The 18,566-nt window shown below is 29.7% G+C and overlaps 1 protein-coding gene across 1 annotated transcript; it reads right to left on the bottom strand.

The window, feature by feature from the left end:
* Positions 1-14,913: 14,913 nt before the first annotated feature.
* Positions 14,914-15,720, bottom strand: LOC129875582 (uncharacterized). The gene is made up of 3 exons (XM_055950880.1): positions 15,526-15,720; positions 15,352-15,465; positions 14,914-15,213 (listed from the first exon to the last, which is right to left on the bottom strand). The coding sequence occupies exons 1-3, from the start codon at positions 15,718-15,720 to the stop codon at positions 14,914-14,916; spliced, it is 609 nt and encodes a 202-aa protein (XP_055806855.1).
* Between the last annotated feature and the right edge of the window lie 2,846 nt (positions 15,721-18,566).

The raw sequence follows: 18,566 nt of genomic DNA, 5'->3' as shown, positions 1-18,566 counted from the left end.
TAAAATAAAATTGGTCAAACACCTCCTTAAGTAGTATGAGGATCAAGTTAGATTTGTTTATTCTTTGGAATTCGAATTTATATATTTAAAAACTACATAAAAATTGGAGTATCAATTCAAATATTTAGTAAGTATTTAAAAGAATTATAATGGCCAAAAAAATATTTTTCAGCTATTCAATATTTGATATTTATTTTTTATTATTGAATTATCGAAATCGAACGCAGAACATCCATCCCTAAATAGTTCGGTAGGATGATAGTTTCTCTAGGCTCTAAATTCAATGGACTGAAAAATATTTGTGGAATTCAAGTACATAAATGCAAAATTTAGTGTCAGGGGCGGGGAATTGTTTTCATAGGATGCTGCTAGCTTTTGGAGACAATAATTGACGTTTTTCTTGGATTCGTATTTGTCTGTTTGTCTTTGGCTTTAATGAAGATGAGCTAACACATTGACTTGCCATTCAATTCTAGTACATAAATAATAGTAGATAGATATATATTCAATGATTTTTTTTTCAGTTTTAGATAGATATTTTTGTAAAATTAGATAACATAAGATTTGATATTTAATCACGTCTTGAAAGATAGTACTACAACATATTAAGGGTCATTCGGTTATCAGGATAGGATAAATAAAAATAGTTTTATATGTTGGGATATTTCATAATTATTCCACCTTCTATATATATGTGTGAGAGATAATTAATCTCATCATTTTGATACAAAATAAATCTTGTAGCTAATTTATTTTCATAACCAAATATAAAATAAGATAATTCCGGAAGTTTCATCCCTTATCCCACTAACTAAACAAGGAGTGTCAATTGTTTACCTACTGAAACCTAGAACGAATACTACATGAAGATTCATTCAACTCTGAAGTATAGTCAAATTTCAAGATTATAAATATTGCAAGTCAACAGTATCCCTTCTTGTTATGTTCGAAGTTTGAACTTTGAATTTGAACGTTGGAGTCAAATGTATAGTAATTGACTAATAGGATAGACCAGTCAACGTCCTTCAATTGAGTTTGAAAATTACAACAAAAGTTTCTATATATTTTCATGAAGTAAAGAAAAATTGAATCTGAATGTGTTGTGTTTGGAAATCTTAGTGTTAATTCTAATGATGATACTTGTAGAGAGCAAGATTTGTGAGGAAAGGAGGGGGCAACTTTGAAAGCAAATGGAGGTAGAAAAGATCAAGTTCAGATTGTTTGTGCAAACTGCAATGGTCTTGGCAAGCTCAATCAAGTTGACAAGTAAAGAGCAACACATCACATAAATATATTATGATAGGTACATAGTACTTACTCTGGAATCCGGCATCAAAACGGACACTTTTTGAACCCTAAACACCAAAAGGGACCCTTTCTAAAAACACATATCAAAATGGGCGAACTATAACTAACATCTTTAACACTGTCATCCCATCAGTTAACTCCAAATTCATCTGAAATAATATTACACAAACTTTAAAGGTAGTTCACCCACAAATGGACGAACTACAATTCTTTTTATTAACTCCTCACGTGAAGCTATATCATATCTCAATTTAAGTGTATTTTGAAGTATTTTTGATACATAACATCATGACTTTTTTCAATAAATGAAAGTTGAGAATTTTTTTTGCAAAATCAATTTTACTATTATTTGCTTACAATCAATAGTAAAAAACTACTGAGGTCGGCGAGGACAACGATTCCTCTTATGACGGGCCAGTTTTCTACATAAACCACATCGTTGTGCCATGCGACCTGAAGCAATGTCCATTTCATTTCTACAACGCTTAGTACTATTCACTCCAGAAGTTCTCAAATATTGAGTATCTGCAATTAAATTGAATGGAAAAGGTGATCAATATGCATGAATCATCGCCCAATGAAAAAAATATATCGTTGTAAGTACCTACAGAACTTGTAACTCATGTATACAATTTATCCTTCATTATATTTTTGCAAGTTATTAATACAAAATTTACACAAAACTTGGCGCTGGCTGATTTTGAAGATGCGACCTCATATTGCAAAGTGGAGTTTATAACCATCACTCCACAAATTAAACTTTACCAATAAGAGTCATTTAATTAACGTATCTACGTTAGCACATTAATTTTATAGTTCTATGTTTAATAAAATATGGTATTGCGTGACATGATTTAGCTAATGTGCAACAGCTTTTAATTTGATGGTGCACATTCCATTGTATTCAAATCTTGAATTTGGCCCTCAACTTGCGTGGTGGGGATATCCTTCCATTTATAAATATACTGTCACACCCCATGAGGGTATCCTACGCGTGGCCGACACTCGAAGATCATTGTTGGTCCCCAAGCGAACCACTTGGTCCAATCACACATTCATTCATTCATTCATGCACTCAGCGGAAGACTCGATATGAATTTAAAAGACATTCAAGTGGACTAATCAAATCAAAATTTGGAGAAGAATAATGTATTTAAAACAAATTTCAAATCAACTCCATATCATAAGGATAGTCTTGAAAACCAAAACATATGTTCGATACTATCATCTATCTGTCTATAAAGTCTCTATCACTATCAAGAAGATGTCAATGACAAGCTCATGGCTACCCAAAAGAAAATACTCAAAATAACAGATAATAACTCAAGAGTGCCTCCGAAAACAAGGAAGACTCATCAAAAGCTGAGTGGAAATTTTCTTCAATGATGGGCCTGATGAGGATCTCTAATATCGTATCTGTATCATGAAATGATGCAGGTCAAATGACGTCAGTAAATGGAATGTAAGAGTATGTAATATAGCTGAAAGGAAACTTACTCAAATATACTCAACTCAACTCAAGGGACTCAACTCTGAAAATAACTCAACTCAATAAAGATGCAAGTTCAAAAATATGCAATGTCTTTCAATCGACTCCATCATAGTTTTTCAAATCGACTCAATCGTATGCAATCTCAATCAAATCAAATCATTCATTTTGTATTATTATTAGGGAGTTTCTCTAACTGACAACCATCGTTTATGAGATAGTGATGATACAACAAACTACTGTCGTTGTCACAACCGCCCATTACTTTGTCAGGATAAGGGACGCAAACTCAATGGATCCAAAATTACTCAAAATTCATCGTTTTGAGACTTAGAAAGGCATAGCCTTTATCCTATGCTGGCTACCTAGTTTATGGGCTCACCCCATATCGGTGCTCAATACTACTTTTTTATATTATGCTCATATCCGTCAAGTGAGAAAATACTCAAAAACATCATTCAGTCTTTTTTTGGACTTAGCTCAAAACTCTCATCTCTTCTCTTTAAAATAGGCATAATCTCAACTCAGTGAATGCATTTAAAAAAATATACATATATAATTTAACTTCTCAACTCAATCTCAAAATAGATGTTTTAATGTAATAATGCTCAACTCGTTTATACTTAAAATACTCATGCTCAAGATAATAATTAAGAGATTTCTCAAACTCATGCTCAAAATAATAATTATGGGACTTCTCAAACTCAACTCATGGTCAAACTCTTTCTCAATCAAAGATGAAAATAGTTATTCTTTAAACTTAAAATAGTGCATAAAATAATTAATGTAAAAACGTTCACAAATCATTCTTCAATGCATAAAATAAAACAAATGAAATATCAATTAGGGTTCATGTGAATGCAAACATGAATACATACCCTCAACAAGACTCAATTCAAGAAACTCATCAAGGGATATTGTAATATATACAAGAACACAATAGGAATCATAAATAACTCAAGAACTTAATTCATGGAACCTCGAAACTCACTCAACTCGAATCAATGAAGATGTAGGGCATGTGAAATAACTCAATCCACATTATGGTTAGCCTTACATACCTTAAAAGCTCCACAAATCTTGATGAAAAATCTTACTTGGAAACCCTATGATTAGGATTTAAGATTTCACTTAGCGATTCATGTATATATGAAGAAATTTGGGTTGGAAAGCTTGAAATATATGAAGAAGGACTTACCTTGTTGAAGAATCTTGAAAAAGAACTCTAACTTGATGCTTTCTTGAAAATTCTTGAGCGGTAAAGTTTAGGAGTGAATGAAAGGGTTTTTAATGAGGAAAAATTGATTTCTACACGTTTTGGGACCTTAAAATAACTCCTCAAAGATTTTTAGGAAAAAAAACCCTTAAAAAATAACAGGGACGTCGTTTGTCTTAGGCAGCAGATTCTGTATCCTCTCTGCGTCGCAAAGCCATCGCGGACTTCTGCCAGAATGGAGCGTCTCCAGTAAAACGATCATAATTTTTTACTCTGAACTCCAAATGAAACAAACTTGACGGCGTTGGAAAGAGGACACGTAGATATTTAATTTGATAGGTCATGAGCTAGCAAAATCTTAATATTCTGAGAGATATGGTCATTTGAAGTTGACCCTTATATGATCTTATAGGTCATGAGCTAGCAAAATCTTAATATTCTGAGAGATATGGTCATTTGAAGTTGACCCTTATATGATCTTATACGAAAACTCAATCGGTAAACGATCTTTGAACTCGACTTAGTACTAGAGGTTCCTTAGGACCCTAATTCACCTCTAATACACTTCAAAAACTTAGGAACTTATCCTAAAACATATATACATGTAGAAGTCATTGGGCTCGGGCATATAGGAATAAGAAGAATGATTTGGATCTTAGCTTAAATTTTTTTGGGGTATAACATATACAAAGTATAAAGAACTATACAAAATATTTTTTTATATATTAAAGGTTATACAAATAACCTCCACCCCACCCTCACCTACACACACTATTTATAATACCCTTTCACAAATAATCATGTATAAAGAAAAAAAAAATTTAAAAAACAACATGAAAGGAAAGGAAAAAAAACTATAAGAAATAAATTAAACAAATCCAGTACAACTCATCATTCCCTATTTTTTTGGCGTGGTAAATTGATTTTCTTACTGGAATATGTTATATAAGGTAATATTTTATATGTTATAATACATAATTAATATTGATGTATATATGTAATAAGTTTTTAAAAAACTGTCTACTTACGATTTCTTCCCCAAAATAATTAAACCATATGAAAAACTATTAAGAAAATAATTTATTATATATCATACGATCAGGACAATGATATATCTAGCAAGGAAGAAAATATTTTTTAAAATATCATATGAGGATAGTTATTTATCTAATCAAATGCAAAAAACTAAAAACTATTTTTTTTTAGTTTTAATAGGAGGGTAATGATATATCAAGTAAGGCAAAAACATTTATTAAATACCATATGAAGACAATGGTAAATCTAACCAAATAAAAAATATTAGAAAATAATTTAATTTTTTATTTGGTATAATGGGTGATGCTATATTTAAATAGGAAAAATATTTATTAAATATGATATATATGAGGGTAATGACATATCTAAGAACTAGGATCCATTCATAATTTATGAGGAATAGCTTGAATTTTAGACTATCTTTTGTTGATAGCATGAAAAAAAATATCATAATTCAATCTTAATTCATGTTATCCTTTAACTATTGAATCGTCCAGTATCTATCTTTTTTTGTGTCATATGTAGTCTTGATGATATCAAATTTGATTACTACACGGTTGGTACATATCTTTTTTGTGTCATATGTATCAAATGTGTAATAATCAAACCTAGTATCTTCAAGACTAATTTTAAGAAGATATTTAATTTTGTGTCCAAACCATTTGGTTAAAAGCTTATTCAAAACTAGTTATTATTTTTCGTGCTTACTCATGTGTAACTCAAGTTTACATAATCAAGTTGATTGAAGCAAATATTGAATTGATTGGATCATATTATGAATGTTGACTAGTGCCAGCAAAATGGATTCATATTTTGTAACCTGCTCAATCTATCCATATTTTAATGGTTGGGTGAGTGAATTTTTACATGCGTAAAATATGGGTTTAAACTCATATTCACCTCATAGAAATATTGGTAAAACATGGGTAAAATATGGATGAAAATACCTTCAAATCAACTTATTTTTCTCAAATTTAGAGAAAATGATCTATCTCCAAAACGTAAGAAAATATTTTTTAATTTTTTTTTTAACCTCACACTTTAACTTTTCACCCTAACTCAAATCTCGGGTCATAGTTCGAAAGTTGGCTCTAGGATCAGGTATTGAAGTCAGGTCCCGATTCAAAAATCGAGTTCTTTATCGGGTGTCGGAGTCGGGTCCCGATTTGAAAGTCAGGTATTAGATTGGAAATTGGGAACGTGTCTCAAATCAGGTATCAAGATCGAGTCCCGAATTCGTCGTCCAAGTCAGATGTCGAAATTGAGTTTTCAGCTAGAAAGTCGGATTTCGAGTCGAGTGTGAGGATCGAATCTCAATCGAAAGTCCAATCTCATCGAGAGTAGAGATCAAATTTCGATTTGAAATTAGAGTCCCGGATTGAATGTCGGAGTTAGGTCTCGAGTTGAAAGTTAGGTCCCTTATCGTATGTCGGGGTTGGATCCTCTCAGTTTGAATGTCGGATCCCAATTTGAATCCCGAATCAGTGTAGGGTCTCCAGTCAGGTGTCGATATTGAATCCCGAACCAATCATCGGAGTTAAGTATCGATGTCGGGTTCAGTTTGGATCCAGTTCAAATGTCGGATCTCGGATGAGTAGTCAAATTTTGGATCAAGGGTCGAGGTTGGATCCTAGATCATAAGTCGGGTTTGGATTTTGAATCAACCATCGAAATCAGGTGTTGGGGTCTAATTTCAATTTGGAAGTTCTCTCCTGAGTTGGATATCGGGTTTGGACTCCGATTCAGGTCTTGAGATCGAATTCCAATTCAAATATCGGATCCCAAATTGGGGATCAAAATTGGATCCCGAGTCGAAAGTCGAAAGTCAAATTTTGAATCAAGGATCGAGGTTGGGTCTCAGATTATATGTCGGATTTGGATTTCAGATCAATCATCGAAGTCAGATGTTGGGGTCTAATTTCAATTTGGAAGTTGGCTCCTGAGTTGGATGTTGGGTTTGGGTTCTGATTCAGGTCTCGAGATCGAATCCTAGTTCGAATGTCAGATCCCAAATTGGGGGTCGAATCCGGATCCCAAGTCGAAAGTCGGGGGTTAGATCCTGATTAAGAAGTCGTATCCTTCATCGGGTGTCGTGTTTAGTTTTATGATACAATAAAATTAAATAAAATATTTTCAACATTTTTCATTCAAAAAAAACTTTAAAAAAATTCTCCATTTTGATTTTTAAAATAGAATACTATTTATTCATGAAAAAATATGGGTAAATATGAATAAACTAGTATTTTGTAATTTCCACGAAGTAAAATTGATACATTATAACTAATGAATAAATTTATAGAGGTTAAGTGATTTTTAGTTATCTAACATTTAAAATTGTGATATTATTTTCTTCGATATTAATTCTTAAGAAGGAATTATCATAGGCAATATTATATATTTTCGATAAAGATAATCTCAAGAGGTTTTTACTAGTTTTTGACACAGATCAAACAAAAATATTTTGATCTGTATCTTCATTAGTTATGAATCAACTAATACACGTAACCTCAAGTAATGTTATCAGTTGATGATTTTACGTAAACAATACATAACTATAATACTGTATTAGTAATAAGTAATTATTCTTTAAAGAAATATATGTTGAGATTGAGATTATATCATAATAACATTGAGTGCATACAACAATTTGTTTTAACTCTTTTTAACTTATAGAGTTTTCTAAAGTTATTTATTTTATTTTTGTAGTATACAAATATAAGACACTATCCTTCTTTTAAAATTTTGATTATCTCAAATAGTAATCAAAACTATAAGTCTGTAATTTAGATTTTTCAATTTATGTGAGATGATGTCATAATTATATTAAAATTTAACAAAATACGAACGAATAATACTACAAACTTTGCCCTCATCACGTGCAAATCATATTAACCACAAAAGTCATTTAAATATCATACATATTTTCAAATCAAATGATGCAATATATTCAAATTCATGCATGAAGCATTTTAAAACATAATCCAATCGAAATTAATAAATGCGTTTTCATTTAACTACACACTTTTTTTTTCTCAGACACTCTCATTATTATAACCCAACACAATAATCTATGAACCCCTTATACAAAGATTTTCACTAAACACTTGGGTGATTTCTCGACTAATAAAAATAATGTATATGCAACATAAAATATATTAACTTCCATAGAATAGAAGTTGTGCTTATATATCATAACCCCTATTTGCTAAAATTTCTAATGTTATTTATAATTTAATTTCAAACTCGACCACACAAAAGTTGTTTAATTTAGGAAAAATCATGCCATATATGTATTTAAGAGTCAATATTACAAGTTTTAAATGTAGTTTTTAGTATTTACCACTTATAATATTTTATTTACAGGTCTTAACATATCTGTATTTATTTAAAATTAGTTTAAATTAATTCTTTTTTAATATATTTATTTAGAACATAATTAATAGGAGATAATTATGTGAAGATAGATTGTTACATTCTGATTTTTACCTTTAATAGGAAATAATTATGTGGAGAAAGATTGTTACATTCTGATTTTTACCTTTATCGTGTAGTTTTCAGTTTCTCTCTCTCTTTCTACTTCACCCTCTCTCTTCAAGTTCATTCAAAACAGTTTCCACTCCATTTCAAAATATCTGCGTTCAACACGATATCAACGGTTCTTCTGAGAATCCAACTCCTTAGAAGAAGAATCCAACTCTTCTGAAGATTACACCAAGAAGAAGAATACACCCAAGAAGAAGAACACTCAAGTAAAGAACAAATAAACCACAAAGAAGGGGAGAGGGGGGAAGAAAGGGGAAGAAGTTGGAGTCTCACACATCCGATTCTCATTCATCCAATTTTTCGGATTCAAATTCAGATTCATATTTCGTAAGTGAGAATAAATCAAAAAAGGCAAAGACTGTGAAAAATGGTGAGCCTTCAAAATCCTCTAGAAAAAAAGACCAGTAACATTGAAGGATTCAAAAATCCTCAAATCAAAAAAGGTCAAACATGTTGTGAAGGTATTTATATTTATGAACAAATTCATTTTAATTTTTTTTATGCATACCCCTGTTCTGAAAGATGTATGAAATTACTACTAAATTGGTATAATTTATGTCTTGTTTTTCTTCTCTTTTTTTTGTGAAAATAGGATGATTTTGGTATACATTATGTATATTTTTACATTGTTTATTGTTATTACAGACTACATTTTTTATTGTGCATTTCAGAGTTGTATTATACACAGGTCTTATACAAACACTTTTGGAATTTAAATTTTAACTAAATTTCATACAGTAATGGATAAGAACTTGTACATTTCAAATTCAAACAAATTTCATACACAAAAGAATGTCCTGCACAACTAATTGAGAAAATTAAAGATAGTAAATGCGAATTATTGTTATAACTAAATCAACTGAATGAGAAAAATAAGGGGTTTAATTTCTGGATTGATGATAATTCCATATTTTATGGTAACTAAAATTAATTGCCCTTTTTATTCCATTTTAATTAATTCTTTATATATTAAAACAATAAATCTCTGGAAGGAATATATCTAACCGCATCAATTAGTTGAGAAAATTAAGAACAGTAAATGCGAATTACTGCTACAACTAAATCAACTAAATGAGAAAAATAAGGGGTTTAATTCATGAATTTATGGTAATTATGTTACTTTACAAAATCTATATAAAAAATAAATTAATTTAAAATCATGGATGAAAGCATAAAATTTATATTGAAGATAAATAAGGAAGAAAAAGAAAAAAAAGTGCATGAAAAATTAATGAAAAAATAATAATGGGTATATTAAGGGAGAAAATTGTGTGAAAATATTAAGGGGAGATTTAAAAAATAAAATAGATTTAAGAAATAAGAATACTAAATTAAAAAAAAAGATTTTCAAATAAAAAAACAAAGAATGATATCAATTTTCAAAACAATAAAAAAAATATCGTAGAAAGAAGGAGGAAAGAGAAACTAAACCAAGAGATTGATACTATTAATTTTGATATTAATTAGGAGATTGATAACAATCAAAATAGTGTCCAACTAAATGGAGAAAATCAACGATTGATATATTTGGCCATTTATAAAACACTATATTTAAGGAAAAATATTTTTTTTATTTAATTACTTAATAAAATATAATCAATTAATTTATAAATTAAAACTAGAGTCTTAATTGAATGGTAATTTGGTATTATTATTAATACATTTATTACCTTTTTCTTTAATCCGTTTATTAATAAATTAATTACTGCATTATATTTTAAAATTTGTTATAATTTGATAGAGTTTTACTGCTACAACTTGAAACTTATAAAATCATGTTATAACTCGAAATATAATAACTTAATAATGACAATTCTTCAAAAAAATTCAATTTAATTTATCGTTTGAGTTAATTTCTTAAGTTTGACAATTTCATATAGCTATTTGTTGGAACGGCAAGAAAAGTTTAAGAGAAAGTCATAATAAATTATCTCAAAACAAAAATTAAAAGAAAAAAATACATCACCCACTCTGAATGTGATATTCATGCTTAATCAATTGAGATTAAAAGAACAAAATATCGCGATACGAAAATATGAGATTTTATCAATTAAATTAAATTCTTGTTCTAGATGAATTACAAGATATATAAGATACTTTCAATAAATATTATGTAAGAAATAATTTTTCTGTATAAAAAAAATAATAGTAAACTGATACGATTCAGCAGATAGATATGAAGTTGTAATTAAAAACTTTTCACCTACTGATTTAAAGTTGTAATTAAAATCAATTAAATTATACGTAAAAAAGTTTATAACCAAATTTTGGACTAGTAATCTGAAGTTTCGAGTGAACGTATGCGAAACTGTTCGAACAATAAATTCTTTATTTGTAAAAAAAATATTAAAATATGGACAATAAATAAATGATGACCTCAAAGGGCTACATGAGAAAAACAGTTGATTTGCACAAATATGAAAACGGTCCAAAATAGCTTTATCAATAATTATTAAGGAACATTGGGCTAGAAAAAACTATTAATTGATTTGCACAAATATCTTTAGATATTGATAGTTCAAACTTCAATCATACTTGTTTGAAGTTATAAACTACGACCATACTTCATTTAAAATATCAAAAGTTTTAAACTGTCATGCTAAACTTTATTCGAAAATGTCGGATATTTTGAATTGACATGCCAAATTTTAGATAAAAATATTGACAATTTGTTTATTCAAGCAATGTACCAAACTTCAGGCAAAATTCATAACTTTGGACGCAAAATTTTGCAACTTGAATCGCATATAGGAAAAAGTTCAAACGAAATCAATAACTCTAAACGAAAAAAGTTATTGATTTATTGGTAATGAATTATTGATTTAGCGTATTTGACAAGGTTTTGATTTTTTTATATAGCGAGTTATCAATTTTTAACAATTTAAGATTTTTTTCTTAATGGGTTAATTGACAAACCGATAGTAAAATAATAAAATATATGTTGGGATATACTATTAACCATGTAGTTGAGTTATAGTATTATTTAATCCCTTATAAAGATTTTTTATTTTATTTTATTTATTATAATAAAATATTTATTTAAATAGATCGTTGTGTATATATGTGTGTCCATTGATTATATAGTAGATGATTTTGTGTGTGGAGTGTTTTAACTCATACATGAGAGATTAAAATCGTCGGTTGTTATAAGTTATAAATTAAATGTTCACAATCAAAGATGAAGTTGGACAAACATTTTGATGATTGTAGCATAAGATTAGATATAATTTGATCTTAATTATGTGAATGGTAAGATTCCAACTTCTTGTGCTAGTACATTTTGTATGTATTGAACGGACCAATTAGAGACATTTATTTATGTTGTGAATATTGATAAATAAATTCTTTAGTCCATTACATGTACTTATACTCTTAATCTTGATATAATTATTATGATCTATGTGATTGGTTTTATTATTCTAATCTATTAAAAGGTGAGACTTTTTAATGAGTCAATAAAATCTTAGAAGATTGGATAATGACCAATTACATTAGTGAAATAATAATTAGTTGATAGAATTGTGGCTCGGACTCGAGATAGAAGACACCTCTTTATGATTGCTTATAAGTTTTCACGTGAAACCCTGCAGGTGAATTTTTATCCGACATGTAAAATAAGTTAAGTATAATAATAAAAGATTAAGTTAGTCGATAAATTAAATTTCAGAAAATTTGATTTAATTGGTTGGTGTCAGTAATTCTTACATGGAGAGTTGAATAAGATGTAATGGTATATTTCAAAATTAAATCGAGGAGTGCAATTACAGATTTTTAGTGGAATAATTTATAATTTATTACGATATGATTAATTTATTCTTTTGAAAATTAATATCATGATTGGAAGCCCCTATTAATAAGTCTACAGTCCCAACTATGTCTGACTAATTGACCAGTGTTGGAAAAGAAATAAATTAAAGAAGATGTAAATATTGTATTTACTGGTCTTATTAATGGAATTAGATATTTGTTTTTAAAATATCTTAAAGGCAGAAAACATTTTGCCCTTTTAAAGCAAAAACGTTTTGGCCTTAATTCCATTTTTTTTGTCCCTTGGTTGTCCCTCTTAATTTCTCCTTAATGGCTGAAATTCATTTTGGTTCTCCACCTTGGAGTGAAGGAGATGTATAAAAGGGCAAGAGGACAGTAGAGAAAAGTATCTTTTTCAGAAAACAAACAGTAGTCCACACTAAGATCTGGTAGAGTAATTTGTAATAATAGAAGATTGCAGTTTTTGCTGTTCTGGATTTCTTGGCTTTGAACGAATTTTGTGACAACTTCAACAAGTAAGTAGTTTTCTAGTTCGTTTATATTATATTATTCAGTTGGTGTGTAAGTTTATGATCTTGTTTAAATGCTTCTGATGTGCATAATCTAATAATTGAGGTAGATTTTTTTGAATCTCTATTTGACTGAAAATCTGAATCTGTGTACCCAATAGGTACAAGATTACCAGAATGAAAAACAAGCATATAATTTCTAGTCCTTTTCAGGTACTTAATTATATGCTTAACTCGTGTCAAATGTTCTTGTCTGGGATTAGACTGAAATCTACTAACCATGCCAACACAAAGCAGATATCTAGTCTAGTGCACAACATAGCATACATGAGACTCCCTACTGCAGAAACATAAGAGACCGTCTTCATCCTCTCTATCTCATCGGTCATTTTAAACTACTAATCCTTTGATAAAGTAATTTCATGTCTAAAAGGAAGAATCTCTTTTTGGAATTTTGCATGCTAAACCTTGCAAGAATAGTATCAATATAAAATGCTTGAGATAAGCCTAATATCTTTTATTTGCGATCTCACATAAGCTTGATCCTGAGGATATGAGCCGTTTCTCCCAAGTCTTTCATATCAAAACGTGACGATGTGGAATGTCAACAACTGTTTGTAGAACTTGTTCTATCGATTCATCACTAGTTATTCTTTTGGTCAGTTCTTGTAACATAAGTTTATTTCTAGGAATATCGTTCATTAAATAGTCCTATTCTAGAAATTTGGCATTTGTTGAGACAATTACATTTTGTTCCTTAGGACAATAAAATAAATCTTTTTTAGTTCCTTTTGGATATCCAATAAAAATGCATACTTCTGTTCTAGATTCCAACTTATCTGTTTTTCCTTTTAGTACATGTGCTGGACAACCCCAAACTCGAATATGTCATAGACTAGGCTTGCACCCATTTCACAATTCGGATAAGGTTAAAGGAATAAATTTGGAAGGAACTAAGTTCAGAATGTAATTCGCAGTTTCTAAAGCATATCCCCAAAAAATAAAAGACAAATCGGAATAACTTAACATAGATCTAACCATTTCCAAAAGAGTTCTATTTCTTCTTCCTGCCACACCATTTTGTTGTGGTGTTCCTGAGGCAGAATATTGAGATGTAATTTCTGATTCTGATTAATATTTAATGAATTCGACAGAAAGGTATTCATCACCATGATCAGATCGTAATGTTTGAATATATTTACCATGTCACTTTTTTGTTTCTATCTTAAATTCTTTGAATTTTTCAAAGCATTTAGATTTACGGCGCAACAAATAAATATAATCATATTTTGAGTCATCTGTGAAAGTCACAAAATACACAAAACCACCTCTTGCTTGTACATTCATAGGACCACACAAATCAGAATGAATTAACTCTAACTTATTACCGGCTCTATTTCCTTTAGAAGGGAAAAGTCTCTTTGTCATTTTTCCTTCTAAACAAGATTCACAAGTTGGAAGTGCCTCCACTTTCAAGGAACTCAAAGGTCCATTAGAAACCAACCTTGAAATCCTATTTATATTAATATGACATAGACGTAGGTGCCATAAGTAAGTTTGACTCAATTCAGAAATACATTTTCTTTTATGAGAAATATCAATGTTATTTAATTCGGTTTGTTGTAGCATGTTAAGGGAGACTTCAAATATAAACAAATCTTGTATTTTAGGAGCACTATGGATAAAATGATTATTATATTTAATAACAACACAATATTTATAAAATAATATTATAATCAGCATTCATTATTTTTGATACAGATAATAAATTCCTTCTTATCGAAGGAACATAAAGGACATTGTACAAGAGTAAAACCCTAGAACTACTCACCGAAAAAGAAATCTTTTCTATGGCTAAGATTGGTGTTGGTTCTCCATTGGGCTGAAAAACACAGACTTCATTCTCACTTAGCCGCCGCGTTTTTTGAAACCCCTGTAAAGAATTGCAGACATGGTCAGTGGCTCCTAAATCTATAGCCCACAGTTGGATAGAAATAGCCGCTAAGCAGTTTCAACGATATTTAAATAAGAAGTATCTTTATTTTTTATTTTGGCTTGATAGTTGGGGCACTGTCTTTTATGGTGACCAGACTGCTTGCAATGAAAGCACTTGCCCTTTGGCTTAGCCACACCACCCTGGCATCTGCAAGTGCCACAACCTTACGAGGCTTCTTCTTCTTCTTTTGAGCTTTCGTTGATTTAGAAAAGGAAGCAACGGGGTTGTACACCATGAATGCCATAGAGGGAGAAGCTTGATGCTTGATAATGGATTCTGCCGCTGTCAGTTCATTCAACAGTTTCTCAAGAGACAAATTCTTCTTATTCATGCTATAATTCAAGCAAAACTGTTGAAAATTATCCGGCAAAGTCAGTATGACCATCTCTACCTAAGATTTCTTATCAATGGCAACGCCAATTATCTCCAGCTCATTCAGATAACTCATCATCTTCAGCATATGTTCCCTGATAGAGGATCATTCAACCATTTTGGTTGTCAAGAGGGCTTTCATGGCAGTCCCCTTTGCAGCACGATTCTGCTCTACTAACATCTCTTTGAGAGATTTGAGCATATCATAAGCAGTTGTCATAGATTGATGCTAATGCTGCAAGATATTAGCCATTGAGGCAAAAATGTAGCACCTTGCCATCTAATTAACCTCTATCCACTTGTCATAGGCTTGGATCTCCTCATCAGCAACATCTGCTTGTTTAATTGGGTGTTCCTCAACCGGCACATATTTGAAACCCTTAGACGTAAGAACTATATCAAGATTTTTTTCCCAGTCCACACAGTTAGGACCTTCCGGTTTGTTTTGGTTCAAGATAGAGGAAAGAGGATTGAAGTGAGACATAGTTAATCTGAGAGACATTTTATAAACAGATCCTTAGATATATGTTCAATAAAAAAATAGTAACATAAGACACATATAATCATGTTAACGTTTAGTTATGTATATCTACTTCATATAATCTATTATTCATTGATTTAACATGTAACTTAGTTGGAAAGTTAATATAAGTCATCAAAATAAAAGACTATAAAAAACAATGTATAAATATACAAGCTTATCCGATGAGGAAGAATACCTATGTCAATATATAAACTTATACATATACTGTAAAAAATATTTAAAACCATAAAAGATGAACCCTTGAATCACTGGTTTGCAGAAAATAATTTTTTTAGAATTTTTAATTTTTCGGAAAATACAAAAACTGTCAAAAACCCATCAAAACGACTCTAAATGACCAAAATAGGGTCTAGGTCATAGCATAGCGGTGCGTATTTCTCAGTGGGTCATTTTTGATGAACCAGCCAAAATTCATGTGAATCAGAGTTCGTCAAAATTTAAAAAACTTTAATACCAACCAAATAGACAAACATCAACGAGGTTCTGTGCGAGGGTCAACCAGGCAGTACACTCGTTATGGCCTAACCAGTATGTTACTGGTTTTGGCATTTTAGAAACAACAATAATTGGAAAAATTCAAAAAATCATCCAAATTTATCCTCAATCGCTAAAAATTATGTATATAGTTATCGGTAAATATTAGTTTTAGGGTTAAATAAAAATCTCAAACAAAATTACCTTATTACTATAATTTCAAGATACCATAACTCAACTGCATGGTTAATAGTATATTCAAACAATCTTTGACTCATAACCATGCATTCAAAATTTTAACTCATACTCAAGAGATTAAAATTATCGGTTCTTATAAGTTATAAATTAAATGTTCACAATCAAAGATGAAGTTGGAAAAACATCTTGATGATTGTAGCTTAAGATTAAATATAATTTGATCTTAATTATGGGAATGGTAAAATTCCAACTTCTTGTTCTAATATATTTTGTATGTATTGAACGGACCAATTAGAGATATTTATTTATGTTCTGAATATAGATAAATAAATTCCTTAGTCCATTACATGTACTTATACTCTTAATCTTGATATAATTATTATGATCTATATGATTTGTTTTATTATTTTAATCAATTAAAATGTGAGACTTTTTAATGAGTCAATAAAATCTTAGTAGATTGGATAATGAGCAATTACATTAGTGAAATAATAATTCATACCATTCAGTATGTTAAGTCTTTGACTAATGATTTAGTTTCAAACTTTCATTTATAATTGTCCCAAACTTCCGATTATTCTACAAGTTACCAGTGTTTGCTTTTAAGCAAGATACAATGTGTCAAGTCATGTACATGGTTCATTTGGTTTGTCACCTCGTTTTAAAGTGAATTTCAATGATTTTTATATGAAATCTCAATGGTTAAACCGATAAAGAACAATAATTAATAAACCAGTAATCGATAAATCGATATCTTAATAATTATATAATGATTTAGCATGGTCTATAAATTGACAACAGATAAAATAAATAAATAAACTTTAAAATCGAACCAAACCAATTGATACACATTAAAAAGTTGTTTTCAAGTGCTTAACTTACAAAACTTTATAAACTTCAACTTTAGCTTAAATAAAGGATAAATTATGCGGTTTGACAAACCTTCCTACTATATTGTGCGTTTAGGGTATAGTTTAAAATAATTATGGCTTGCAGCAAACATAGCTATCTATTTACGCGGTATGCCAAATTTTGCTTTCCAGATATACAAATATATATGTATATCAGTTACCATTATACAATTTTTCTAACAAATATACATATACAATTCGACAGATATACAAGTACAATTCGCTTCTCGCTCTCCTCCCTCTCTCAATATCGCTTGCCTCTCTCCATCTCGCTTGCCAAATACACAAATACATATGTATACCAGTTATATATATATATATATATATATATATATATATATATATAATTTTTTGACAAAATATACATATATAATTCGACAGATATACATATACAATTCGCCTCTCTCCTTCCTCTTTCGATCTAGCTCGCCTCTCTCCTCCTCTCTCTTAATCTTGCTTGTCAGATATACAAATACATATGCATATCAGTGTTTGTATATTTCGGTATACAAATAATTTGTGGGTATAACTTTTGTATAATTCGCTACAACGTTTATCTAATGACAAATTTATGTTTGCCATTATAAGTAATTATGGAAAATATATCCATATGGAGTAATTATGTTTAAAAGGTTTGTCATATCTGAAAATCCTTTTTTAAAAAAATGTCCCAAACTGGCTATCTATTCACTTTCCAACTTCTATTCGTATATTATAATGATATTAAAAATCTTTAATGAGACACTTTTAAAATCCTTAATGATACCATAATATTATATTGATACTTTATCGGTATCATATAGGATTGAGTTCTTTTTTTAAGAAATAAAAATAAAACAATTAAGAAAAAATTATTAAAAGCATAATCTTATTTATTAAACTAATTAGTAAATATATTTTTTGTGATACTCCGTCGTTATATTGATACCATATCGGTATCATATAGGACTGAGTTTAATTCTTTGTGATATTCCATCGGTATATGATACCCTATCGGTATCATGTAGGGTGGACGCTGACATCAGCATAACGTTAGCGTACGAATTTAAAAATAATTAAAAAGAGTACAGGAGTAATTAATTTGGCTGAATGAAATTATTTTGGGGTGGGGTATAGAATGGTAAATAATCTGTTTAAAAGGTCCATTTTATGTAGTTTTTTCAATTACAACTATTTACGTTTATCACTCTTGAAAAGATTTCT

The sequence above is a fragment of the Solanum dulcamara genome, chromosome 12 (genome assembly GCF_947179165.1).
Source record: "Solanum dulcamara chromosome 12, daSolDulc1.2, whole genome shotgun sequence".
NCBI classification, from domain to species: Eukaryota; Viridiplantae; Streptophyta; class Magnoliopsida; order Solanales; family Solanaceae; genus Solanum; species Solanum dulcamara.
This window is presented reverse-complemented; position numbering and strand designations above follow the sequence as displayed.

Coding starts and splice junctions, on each gene's coding strand:
- LOC129875582 (XM_055950880.1), bottom strand. CDS start 15,720: ATGTCTCACTTCAATCCTCTTTCCTCTATCTTGAACCAAAACAAACCG. Junction 15,466..15,525: donor CCTATGACAAGTGGATAGAG/GTTAATTAGATG, acceptor TTGCAGCATTAG/CATCAATCTATGACAACTGC. Junction 15,214..15,351: donor CCCTCTTGACAACCAAAATG/GTTGAATGATCC, acceptor AATTTTCAACAG/TTTTGCTTGAATTATAGCAT.